The following is a 13,212-nucleotide window of genomic DNA, read 5'->3' as shown; positions in this document are numbered from 1 at the left end:
ATTTTCAGGTATCTACAGCAGTGCTCCTCTCTACTGGTACCAATTTACTGGATTAGTCTGTTTTCATACCGCTGATACAGGCATACCTGAGACTGGGAAATTTGCAAAAGAAAGAGATGTAATGTACTTACAGTTCCACATTACGAAACTAGGGAAGCTTCATAATCATGGCAGAAGGCAAGGAGGAGCAAGTAATGTCTTACATAGATGGCAGCAGGCAAAGAGAGAGAGAGCTTGTGCAGGGAAACTCCCCCTTATGAAGCCATCAGATTTGGTGAGACTTATTCACTATCATGAGAACAGCACAAGAAAGACTTGCCCCCATGATTCAATTTCCTCCCACTGGGTCCCTTTTATAATAAGTGGGAATTCAAGTTAAGACTTGGGTGGCGACACAGCCAAACCTTATCAGACATCAACCAGCTCCCTTGCCTTCCAGCTTCTGGTTGGCCAATGCGGAATCCTGGAAGGGGGAAAGGGTAGGGCCAGGCTCTCTCCTTGTGAGCTGGATGCACTCCTCCCCTGCCTGAAGGTCTCCATTCCCATAGGCAGCTCTCTGTCCCTGGCGGCAGGACCCGTTCCCTCCACTGGTTCCCCTGGGCCTAGAGGTGGTAAGCGTGCTTCACTCTTGAGCTCTGAGATATTGCATTGTCCCTTGAGATTTCCATATACCCTGTGAGTGAGCACCTTCTTCTTAGTCCCTGTACTGACCCCTCCTAGAATGAACTTAATTCGCCAGCTGCTTCCTGCTGACACCCTGATAACGTCAGTCACAAACTTGAGCACGTGCTAGGTTCCTATCTCAACTGAGCTCTACATTCCATTAGATGGGTGGGGACAGCTGCATGGGCAGTTAGGATTGTAACTTCCATACCTTTACATGCATAAATTGAACCCACCCTCTGCTGAGAGATGTCTGGGTCCTGGGGATGGAGTAGAGATGATTTATAGCATCACACTTACGCTTTCTTTGACATTTTAAATCTATGCTATCACTCTTGGGCAGTTCCTGTACATCCTGGGAAGCTCCTGCCCTCTTCCAATCTCCTGCTCTTCCTTGTTCTTCTGCCCTAAGAGGTAGGGGTAAAGATTAAGAAGTGAGAATGCCTGGAGAGGGGTGTGCTGTCTCAAACCTTCCTTGCCCACTTTCTCCCTTCAGTGCATATCTGTTAAGTGTATATTTGGCTTCCTGCAGTCCAGAGTCCCCCGGGGTATGGAAAGACAGTTTGCAGACTGTGTTCCATATTAGCTGGTGAAACCGCAATTCGAATATCCTAGACTGTCCAGGCAAGCCCAGAGGCCTGCTCTTGATAATCTTCCCTCCAGATTAGCCCTGAAGGCCAATGTGAAATCTGTAACTGGACTAATTGCATTTATTACTGAAGACAATCTAACCAGGGCTCAAGTAGCGGGAGCCCTTCTCTGGGCTCTCCTAGCGGGAGGAATTCTCAACCACACTATGAATGCCAATTGGTGAGGCAGGTCAACAAAAGGGACCCTTCCTCTGCAGTCCCAGGGGCGAGGTCTAAAAGCCCAGCCCCGCATCCCAAGTGTGCAGAAGGACGGGTGCGGAGAGGCCCCGACCTGCAGCACCCGCTATCCTCCCAGCCTCATACCGTCTCCAGTCCTATTATGTCAAAGCAAGCACACAAGCAGGTCAAAACAGAACAAAGCGACAATAGCAGTGGTGCTGCCACAGAATCTGACACTTGTTCCTGAATGTTTGTTCCTTCCTCGTAGGCTGTGGGCGTGGCCCAGCTGGGGAGTTCGTGAGAGCAGGTGGCAGAGCGGGTGGGGTCAGCACAGCTGCTGGAGGTCGCGTGCCATACTCCCGCGGTGGAGAGTGGCCTGGAGGAGGTGGGCGCCCCCTGCTGCCCGTGCGGGCCCCTGCAGGCTCCCAGCCCTTCGTGCCGAGGCCCCTGCGGCTTTCCCAGACGATGATGAATGAGCCCCAAAGCCCCATGGAGGCATCCGAGGCACAGTGACAGCCCCCGTTCTGGTTGTAAATTGTTAGGCGCTTCGCTGAAGGTGCTTTGCAAGCTGTTTGTGAGCAAGAGGTGGAGCAGTTTGGCTGACTCGGAATAGGATGGACACAGTCACCTTTGCGTGGGAGAGAAACATGGTCTGATGGCTGGGAAGACGGCAGCCTGCTTTTGAGGCAGGGATTGCTGAATGAGGGGAGTGGCTTTCCAAGTTGGGCGTGTACGGGAAAAACACCAAGTGTTAGGGATGAATGAGAGAACAGGCCAAGCAGCCCTGGAGGCCCAAGTGAAGGGTTGGAGTTCCTGAAATGTCTGGCTTCAGGACCTTGGATTCTTTAAGTGATGTAATCTTCTGGCTTCTGCAGAGCTGAAATCAAGGCTTAGATCCCCAAACCATCTGTGAGCCTGGATACTTACCAATGGAAGTTCAAGTTTACAGGGACTCTTACACTGCAGAGGATCGTGTCTGGATACATCCACTTTCCTGGACAGGCTGGGGAAACTGCTTGGAGCAACTCTTTCTTCCCCTGTGCAGTGGCGACAAGAATACAAACCTCTCTGACATGAGGAAATTAGAGATAGTGTTTTTAAAGTGCTTGGTATGACACAGCATGAAGCTGGTGTTTAGTAAGTTGGTATCTATTCTAAGTCCCTATGAATGCAACCACATTGTGCAATCAAGGCAGGAATGCTCAGACTCCAATCCTGCTGAAATACAGAGGTGATCTTTGCCAATGAGGCATCGTGGAACTCCCTTATGCCTGTTTTCACTCCAGCCAGCAAACCTGTTATCCTCAGTGGCCCATGACCATCCTTGCTGTCAGACTTTGCGCCGTCTGCACTGAGCCCAGAGCCCATTTTATCTGCCATGAAAAGAGGATGTGGAACATAGAAGGGGGCAGAGTTTGGTTGCAGGGAGAACTGTGTGCTCCAAGAACCAGATGCTAAGATGGGATTAAATGTGCAAGGCTATTATTAGGGGAGATGCCTGTGGCAGAAAATGGGGAGAGAGATGGACAAGCCTGGGCATGTCATCAGATCATCATGCAAGGCTGACCTGGGTGAAAGAAAAGAGGGAGGGAAGGTAGATGGACATGTTCTAGGCTGCCATGTCGTCTAAGGAGTGTTCAGCTAGGCCACTGGGGGTCCTGGAGCCAGTGTCAGCTGACATGGGATAGGAATAAACCTTAGTATCTTTGCCATGACCAGTTGTTGGTACGTGGCCTCACTGCAAACACAGTGGTGGATTTCAGAGCCCGGCAGCTGAAGCCGATGGTCAGTTATGCGCTCGTGGTTGGAGGTCTTCCAGGCACACTCTCATGACAGCCACGATATATTTTTGTAAGAAATTCTACCAAGGCAAATATGATTGAGATAGGTAGCCCAAACAAAAAAGAAAAAAAGCCACAAATTCCTCCCTGCCTGCTCTGTATGCATGCTCCTTTGCAATGTGATTTTGCTATTCCCTCCACCAAGAGTTGGGTCTTGGTGGGCGCGGTGCCTCACACCCGTAATCCCAGTACTTTGGGTGGCTGAGGCGGGCGGATCACCTGAGATCAGGAGTCAAGACCAGCCTGACCAACATGGAGAAACCCCATTTCTACTAAAAATTTAAAATTAGCCGGGTGTGGTGGCAAATACCTGTAATCCCAGCTACTTGGGAGTCTGAGGCAGAAGAGTCACTTGAACACAGGAGGCGGAGGTTGTGGTGAGCTGAAATCGCACCACTGCCCTCCAGCCTGGGCAGCAACAGCAAAACTCCGTCTCAAAAGAAGAGATGGGTCTCCTTGAATCTGAGCTTGACCATCTGAATTGCTTTGACCACTGGAGCATTCACAAACATGATACAACAGAGGCTGGAAAAATGCATGTGCATTGGAACTTGCCCTCTCTTGTTACTTTTGGAAGCCAGAGACCTCCGTGCAATGAGCCTAGACTGGCCTTCCAGAAGACAAGAACAACAAGAAACAGAAACCAAGTACCTTCCCACCACCAGGCATGTGAGTGAGTCCATCCTAGACCATTAAGCCCCAGCCAAGCTGTCAGTGATCACGGAGACCAGCTGAGCTAAACTGAAACCAGAAGGACTGAGGGAAAACCTATAGTACTGTGAGAAATAATAAATGCTTGTTGTTTTAATTTACTCAGTTTGGGGATGGTGCGTTCTGTAGTAAAAACTAATTGATATAATTTATGTCCATTTTATAGATGGAGAAACTGAGACATGGAGACATGAGAAAGGCCCTCAATGAACTGAAACCTCAAGGTGTTCATTAGTCTTCCTCAGAACCTCCCACAAAAGCTGGGCTTCATTAGAAGGCTCTAAGTCTGGGGGTAGCTTTACTCATTTGTGTTATTTGCCTAAACCCTGGAGTTTACTGAGATTGAGACGCCCAAATTTGACCATTAATAAACCTCTTTTGAATGAATAATATAATGGTGTTAGGAGGCCCTTCTAGTCCATTAAAGCCACTAGAACACAAGTCAAGGAATTCTCAATCTCCAAAGCATGGGAGACAAGGGGTACAGGGATTTGCCCTAGCCTAATTAGAAACTCCTTCAGGCAGGAGGTAAAATTTGTATTTTTCTTATATTCTTCTTCATGACTGTGCTAGTCTCATAAGTCTATTTTTCATTCACTCAACCAATATTTATTGAGTGTGCCAAGAAAAATGCAAAGATCCCTGCCCTCACAGAGTTTACTTTCTAGGAAGGAAATAGACAATAAACAGAAAGGTGTATCAGATGATGATGTGTGTTAAGAATTAAAAATAAAGAGGGGAACAGGAAAGGAAGCACCAGCCAGAGACCACTGCCATTCTAGATAGCATAGCCTCACTGATAAGGTGACATTTGATTAGACAGGTGAAAGAAAGTTAAAGTGGGAGCCACGTGGGTATTTGTGGAGAGAGGATTCCACAGCGAGTGCAGTGACGCTGAGCCCAGAGCCTCTTGAAGCGTTCAGGGAGCACCAGGAGGCCAGATTGGCAGGAGGAACGTGAACAAGGAGAAGAACTAGTGAGCGATGTTCAGAGAGGAAAAGGTGGGCACGTCACGAAGGGTTCTGATCAAAGGTGGGACTTCATGTGAAAGGAGGAGCCATTTGGGACTTAGGAGCAGAGGAGTGACATGATCTGACACTATGTTACCAGGATCCCTCTGGCTGCTGTGTTTAAAATAGCCCAAAAGGCAGCAAGGGCAGAATCAGAGAGACCAGTTAGGAGGTGACTGCCATGACCACGGACTTACTTTGAATTGCAGCGAAAGCAGAGAGGTCTAGCCCAGCACCCATGTGAGAAGAAACACTCGATCACCATTTGTTGGGGGAAATACTGAATTGTGTCTTTTCACCAGCATTATGGTGCCGGAAAGAACAGCCAACGGGACGTTGCTTCTTGACCTGAACAATTTCTGCTTTGATGATGACAGTGAGGCACCAAACAACAGATTCAACTTCACCACGCCATCTGGAGCGGGGAGCGGCAGCAGATTTTTACAGGATCCAGCTGGCTCTGGGAAAATTGTGGTCAGTTAATGGTCGTTGCATCATTAAAAGGGCATCAGGAATTGGTCCAACATGCATCATGCTTTTGCTGCCCCATAGAGAGAAATTTCCAAGGTAACCCCCTCTCAGAGTGACTGTAACTGACAGGCTTAATAGTGAGTCTGTGTTCTCCATTCGCTCTTTATTCTACCCCGTTTCAGGAATCGTTGGTTACACATAGTTGTGCCCGGGCTGCTAAGGACTGGATTCTTTCTCGGGTAGCACGCAGTGCGTGTGCCTGCTTAGTATGCCTTCACAGACATGTCAGTGCCCTCTGTGCTCAGGCACTTTTGTTTATTGCAGTGCTCACTCCTGGCCCATAGAGGTGTGAGGTGAGAGACAGCAGGGCCGGGCCTTGAGCGTGTGCAGATAAATTCCACACTGTAAAACCACTGGAGACCAGAGGAGAGGGAGACAGCGAGGATGTACAGGGAGCCCCCTCGCTGGCAACTCCAAGGGACAAACGCTGCATTGGAAGAAGGATGGGCGTGAAAAGTGGGTCCCAATGAGCTGAGTTAGACCTTTCCTTCAGAACTTCTGTTGGAGGGTGGTGGGGAAGGAGAAGAGAAAAACGGAAGGGCTGGGAAAGCGGCAGCCGCAGGGAGGGAAGCCAGCCGCCTGCCCCCCTCCCCTCACTGTGCTGCTTCTCCACCTCACACCCCGAACCCTTCTTCAACCCCCAAGAACATCTCACCCACTTTATTCATAGTACCATCTTAGAAATAGTTTCTATTTTTTTCTGTTTAGGAAATTAATACATGTTCACTGTAGAAAATGTAAAAGCACAGAAAAGCATCACCATTTACTGCTAACCAGTGTTAATAGTTCGGTACAATTCCCTCTTGTCTTTTTTCTGTAGATATATTTTATGTGTATTTTCTACATATATGCTTAAGTATTTTTTATTTTATTTATTTTTTTAAGAGACTACATCTTACTTTGTCACCCAGGCCGGAGTGCAGTGTGGCAATCATAGCTCACCAGAGCCTCGAACTCCTAGGCTCAAGTGATCCTCACATGTCAGCCTCCCTAGCAGGTGGTACTACAGGAGTGCACCACCATGCCTGGCTAATTTTTCAGTTCTTTGTGGAGATAGGGTCTTGCTATATTGCCCAAGCTGGTCTCAAACTCCTGGTCTCAGGCAGTCCTCCCACCTCAGCCTCCCCAAGTGCTGGAATTATAGGCATGAGCTACCGTGCCCAGTCGGCATAAGTATTTTAAATACAGTATTGCCCCCTTACCCACAGGGGATGTGTTCCAAGACCCCTAGTGGATGCTTGAAACCACAGACAATACCAGACCCCACATACATTATGTTTTTTCCTTACATACATGGATACCTATAGTAAGTTTAATTTATAAATTAGGTACAGTAAGTATTCACAATAATAATGAACAATAAAATAGAAAAATTATAACAAAATGCTATCACAAAAGTTATGTGGCATGCATGGTGGTACACACCCACAGTCCCAGCTGCTTGGGAGGCTGAGATGGGAGGATCACTTGAGGCCACAAGTTTGAGGCTGCAGTGAGCTATGATTATACCTGTGAATAGCCACTGCACACCAGCCTGGGCAATGAAGGGGACTTCTATCTCTAAAGAAGAATAAAGAAAACCAGTTATGTGGATGTGTTTTTCTCTCTCAAAATATCTTATAGTACTGTACTCACTATTTTCAGACTGCGGTTGACTGTAAGTAACTGAAACTGTCAAAAGCAAAACCACAGATAGTAAGGAGGGACTGCTATGATGAAACAGCCCTACATATAAGATTCAATTTTGTGCTTTTCTTCAATGAATCTGAAGATGTGATCCTGTGCTGTTGAGCACTAGTGCTTAATGAACGTATTTGTACATAGATTCTCTCTCCTGGTAAATTATTTCAACAAGTTCGCTAGCAGTGAGCAAACGTATGGTCGTAACTTTTTAAAGCTCCTCATTTTTATGGGCAAAGTGTTTTCCAAAAGTGTTTTGCCAATTTACATATCCAGTAGCAATACATGAAAATGTCTCTCTCAGTCCAATAAATAGGATTGTTTAATCTGTATAATCTACTATCTCTGTTTTAATCTAGCTGATTGGTGATCTAGATTATGAAAATCCAAGTAATCTAGCAGCCGGCAATAAATACGTGGTGATAATCCAGGTGCAGGATGTGGGGGCCCCTTACTATAAAAGCAAGTATCATTTTGTTTTATTTCATGAGTGTCTTTCTTATCAATGACTAAACTCTGCTGGGCAGTACTAGGTATTGTACTAGGTCCCCCATCTCACTAGTACTGCTCTCACCCAGGAACTGAATTACAACACTTAAGGGTTTTTGAAGGGTCTCTCTACCTTCAGTCTCACCATTTTCCAATGCATCCTCCATATTTCTGTCAATGATTTTTCAGGAAATGCAAATGTCATCATATTACTTCCTTGATTAAAGCCTTTGAGCATCTCCTGTAGCTGTCAAGCTCAAGTTCCAACTCTTGGGCCTGGCATACAAGAATTGTCATCATTTGTTGCCCCTTAATTAATTCTCCAGCTTCACCTTCTGTCATTTGCCTCGAAGCCCCCCTGCTACCTTTTTTTTTTTGAGATGGAGACTCACTTTGTCACCCAGGCTGGAGTACAGTAGCGCGATCTCAACTCATCGCAACCTCTGTCTCCCAGGTTCAAGCGATTCTCCTGCCTCAGCCTCTCAAGCAGCTGGGATTACAGGCACGTGCCACCACGCCCAGCTCATTTTTGTATTTTTGGTAGAGACAAGGTTTCACCATGTTGATCAGGCTTGTCTGAAACTGTTGACCTCATGATTTGCACGCCTTGGCCTTTCAAAGTGCTGGGATTACAGGCGTGAGCCACCTCGCTTGGCCCAAGCCACCATTTTTTCCCAACTGGGCAAACAGCTTGAAGTTTTCCTGAGTGAATTATGTGGTTTTATACCTTGGCATTTTTGCATATGCCTACAACGCCCCGCCAATCTCGCCCCTGGCCCATTTGTCTAATTCTATCCTTGTAAGGCTCAGCTTTACTTTCTCCTGGAAGCTGCTCCTCCGCTGGGTTCTGTAGTGCCCTGTGTGCTCATGTGCCTATCAAAGGGTGACCACCCTCAGCATCTAAAAGGCAGGAGTTCCCAGAGCTTGGTCACCTGGTATCCCCTATGCGCAGAGCCTGTACACAGGAGAGTCTTTAAAGATGTTGAATAAACAAATGGATGAGCATGAACTTGTGATTAAATGTGTTTCTATTTCCATTTTTAGATAACATCTACATTTATATCCTAACAAGCCCAGAAAATGAGTTTCCTCTCATTTTTGATAGGCCATCCTACGTATTTTCTGTGTCAGAAAGAAGACCGGGTAAGTCACAAAGTCACAGACCACAGTGCTCTTGATGGACTCTGTCCAAACACGTGTTCTTTGGAGTGGAAAGCTCCCTTCTGGAGGCCTCGTGTGCTGTTTTGCACAGTGATTCACAGATGATTAGTATTTATTGCACCTCTTATTTCTTTTAAATTTTCCTTGCTGCTGAGGAGCCCTTCAGGTGAAACTTGGACTTTTGAAAACTGCTGATGAAACTGCCTTTCTTGGAAGCCTCTGATTGCTTCCTTGTCTGTTTGCCCAATTCCACTAACCCTCCCTTTTCGAAGCTTAAGTTTTCTCTTGGTCTCCACTGTGAGTTTTATCCAGCTCACCCAGAGAATTGAAATTTAACAACAGAGAAAACGTTTCCCATTTCTGTATTTCCTTCATTTACAAACAAAATAAAGACGATTTCTCTCTCTCCTGCTGGGATTCACTGAAGGCCTTCTTTTCTACCCTTTACGACACCCTGCTTTTTGCAGACTCTTCCCCCATTAAGGAAAAGACTCACTCCCCACTTCCAGCTTCACTGTCTGCCTCTCTTTCGCCCTCTCAGCTTGAAGATAATACTGTAAATGCTCTCGTGTAATAGACTCCCACAGCCTTTCATCTTTAGATCATGGATACTTTTTTCATATTAAAAGCAACAACAGCAAATCAGACCAAAACCAAAACACTCCCTCTCAAATGATCCATTCTCTTCAGGATGGTCTCCATTTCCTGACATTAAGTTTTCAAGCAAAATGCAAAATGAAGGTCCAAAGAAAATGCTTTTAATTTCTTATACTTTATTCAGGGAATAGCAAATCAGAAAGGAACAGGCTTTCTGTGAACTCACAGATCTTACTACAGTTCTCTTTGATCACCTACTTTGGGTCACACACTTAGTGCTGGGGATCTGGAATTGAACAAGAGAAGGTTTCTGCCCTTGAGGAATGTAATTTATGGGAAGGAACTCCTATAAAACAAGCAAGCCAGAATGCTAGCAACCCCACCAACAGTATTTGTAAAATTAGCAAAATGGAAGAGGATTTAAAAATCTATAATCTGTAATCACCAATTGTGAAATTATTTCAAAATTGTTTATTTTTATAAGAGCAATTCATGCTCATTACAGAAAATTGAAACACACAGGACTTTTAGACAACACTGCTGCAAAGAGATGTTTGTGTGAGGATGCACGTTCTTGGCACTGTTGTTTATGACAGCAAAATGATTGGTGTCCCTGGAGTCTATATAAAGGCATAAATTGCCGGGTGAGGTGGCTCATGCCTATAATCCTAGCACTTTGGGAGGCCGAGGCGGGTGGATCACTTGAGCTCAGGAGTTCGAAACCAGCCTGGCTGACATGGTGAAACCCCATCTCTGCTAAAAATACAAAAAGATTAGCTGGGCATGGCATCGGGCACCTGTAATTCCAGCTACTTGGGAGGCTGAGGCAGGAGAATTGCTTGAAACCAGGAGGTGGAGGTTGCAGTGAGCTGAGATCGCACTACTGAGCTCCAGCCTGGGAGACAGAGTAAGTGAGACTCCATTTCAAAAAAAAAGGGAGGGGCATAAATTGTCTAGTACACCTCACAGGACTGCTTGGATCATAGGGTCAGTTACCTGGTGGGTGCTGGTCAGCATTATTTCAATTGAGTAGAATTGAAGATAGAAAACAGACTTTGGACAGCAAGGAGGCCTCCAGAAGTCCTTCTGCCCATGGCAGTGAGGACATCTGTTCCTGGATCATCCTTCCCTACCCGCTAAAAGCCGAACTTACTGCAGTTACTTTATTCCTCCAGCCAGAACCCGAGTGGGACAGGTGCGAGCCACTGATAAAGACCTCCCTCAGAGCAGCCTCGTGTACTCCATCTCCACCGGAGGGGCCAGCCTCCAGTACCCGAACGTATTTTGGATTAATCCCAAGACAGGAGAACTCCAGCTGGTAACTAAAGTGGACTATGAAACAACCCCCGTGTATATTCTCAGAATCCAGGCCACCAACAGTGAGGACACAAGCTCTGTCACTGTGAGTGGGGCTGCTTGGTATAGTCCCATTAACCCAACTGGTTGACCTAGGGCCTCTCTGGCACCCCCAGAGTGTGGATGCGGCAGTGAGGAAGCTTCCCAGGGCACATCCTGTGGATGTGAGGGGAAACAAGTAAAGGTGCCCTGGGAAATAAAGATCCACGTTTTTCTTTTCTTTTCTTTTTTTTGAGTCAGAGCCTCACTCCGTTGCCCAGGCTGGAGTATGGTGGTGTAATCTTGGCCCACTGCAACTTCTCCCTCCTGGGCTGAGTTTAAGTGATTCTTCTGCCTCAGCCTCCCAAGTAGCTGGGATTACAAGTGTGCGCCAACGTGCCCGGCTAATTTTTGTAGTTTTAGTAGAGATGGGTTTCACCATGTTGGCCAGGCTGGTCTCGAATTCCTGACCTCAAGTAATCTACCTGCCTCAGCCTCTCAAGGTGCTAGGATTATAGGCATGAACCACTGTGCCCAACCCCATATATTTTTGAGACCTAAGTTTGTGGGTGACAGAAGCACTGAAATTGGTGGCCAGATATTGGAATATCTGGTGGACCCATAAAGCCACTTTGTGGGATGAAGTTCCTCTTGTGGCCCTTTAAATCCCGCTTTGCCTTCACTGAAGGATGGCGGTGAAATGTGCACTGCCCAGATGCTGAGTGTGGTTTTGGAGTTACGCATTTCCTCCCCAGGAGCAGGTATGCCGTGTTCCTACCCTGCCCCCACACACAGCAGATGGGGTAGATCTTAAAACCATTGCTGAGCTGCTAGCTGCTCCCCAACCTTTGATGCTGAGAATCTTGTCATATGCAGACTCAGAGTCAGTGCATCAGGGGCCTGAGATTCTGCATTTCTGCCATGCTTCCAACTGGGGCAGTGCTGCTGGTTCCCTGCCACACCTCGAGTTGCAAGGGTCTAATAGGTCCGTGTTGTCAGTGGTTTGGATGATCCAAGGGCAACATGACAGCCACAAAAACCAAACTATTCCCTGGTCCTTCCCATTAGTAAAGCAAAAAAGCATGAAGGCAAAATGAACTCTCAGCAGCAGGCAGTCATCGACGAAGATTGGTTCAGAGTCAGGAGACCGAGTTCATTTCTCAACTTTGATCCCAATTTTCCGAGGGAGTCTGAGCAATGCTTATCTCCATGTCCCTATTTCTCCATCTCTTAAATGAAGAGTCACCCGATGATCCAATTCCTGAACAGTCTGGCTCCTCCAATGGCTTGCTCTGAATTAATGGGATGATGCTTTTAATGATGTGCAAGATTTGGCTTTTTCCTTGCTACCCAAGGAAAGTTGGAGATAATTGCAGTGTTTGTTACGCTGGTGTTTTTTTGTTTTTTGTTTTTTGAGAAAAATGAATGGACTTCACTTTGGGAGCTAACTAGAATGAACATTTCAATTTATCCCCAGGCTCAGAAATAGCTGAAATCCCAAATTTCAAAGGTAGCATGAATATGACTCAAAATTCATAAGCTTTTAAAAAAGGGTGGTGAACTAAATGATCATGCAAGTCCCTTTCGGGGCTGACATTGTACAATTCTGTGCTGGCACGCATCCCAGGCTATATTCCCATTCACCAGGCATAAAAGACAGCGATGAAAGAGAATAGGCTGGCCCCTGCTTGTGGCAGGTTAGCCCTAGGGCTTAGTACAGTGCTATTAGCCCAGGTTACAGATGAGATCCCAGTTTAACCAGGCCTGCTTGTTCTGTCCCAGTGGGTCTTAGCCCTGGGTGTATACTGGAATCAGCTGGAGAACATACACGAAGGCCCTGGGCCCCATCCTCCAGAGAGTCCAATCTATTTAATCTGAAGTGGGCCCAAGGAAGCAGAGCCAGGCTTGAGAGCCATTTCTGTGTATGCCGGAGTTAAAGAACTTCCATTTACAGGCCAGGTGCGGTGGCTCACACCTGTAATCCTAGCACTTTGGGAGGCCCGGTGGGGGGGGTCAGGCATTCGAGACCAGCTTTGCTAACATCGTGAAACCCCATCTCTACTAAAAATACAAAAAATTAGCCAGGCATGGTGGCGGACGCCCGTAATCCCAGCTACTCAGGAGGCAGAGGTTGCGGTGAGCTGAGATTGCACCACAGCACCACTCCCGCCTGGGTGTGACAGTGTGAGACTCTGTCTCAAAAAAAAAAAAAAAACCTTCCAATTCACAAGCAGCAGCAGGCAAGGAAGCCCATGGAGTCACCGTAAACTCGCACCTTCCTGGAAAAACAATTCAGTGTCATCTGCCAGTGAGCCTATGTGTCCAGGCGCATGCATGTGTGTGGGGAGGGTGAGATATATGTATACATGTGCACACACACATGCA

At 46.8% G+C, this 13,212-nt stretch overlaps 1 protein-coding gene across 3 annotated transcripts in view; it reads left to right on the top strand.

Annotated features, from left to right (window-relative positions):
* The window catches only part of CDHR3 (cadherin related family member 3), a 67,174-nt gene that overhangs the window by 41,048 nt on the left and 12,914 nt on the right, over window positions 1-13,212 (top strand). For all 3 annotated transcript variants that reach the window (XM_032276325.1, XM_032276324.1, XM_032276326.1), the window contains exons 9-12: window positions 5,337-5,508; window positions 7,605-7,707; window positions 8,779-8,877; window positions 10,668-10,894. In XM_032276325.1, coding sequence (XP_032132216.1) covers window positions 5,337-5,508; window positions 7,605-7,707; window positions 8,779-8,877; window positions 10,668-10,894 — 601 coding nt within the window. The remainder of the gene's footprint in view (window positions 1-5,336; window positions 5,509-7,604; window positions 7,708-8,778; window positions 8,878-10,667; window positions 10,895-13,212) is intronic.

Source organism: Sapajus apella, unplaced genomic scaffold, assembly GCF_009761245.1.
Source record: "Sapajus apella isolate SASKATOON/1434 unplaced genomic scaffold, GSC_monkey_1.0 scaffold7, whole genome shotgun sequence".
Taxonomy (NCBI): domain Eukaryota; kingdom Metazoa; phylum Chordata; class Mammalia; order Primates; family Cebidae; genus Sapajus; species Sapajus apella.
The sequence above is the reverse complement of the archived record's forward strand: the minus strand, read 5'-3'. Positions and strand labels throughout refer to the sequence as shown.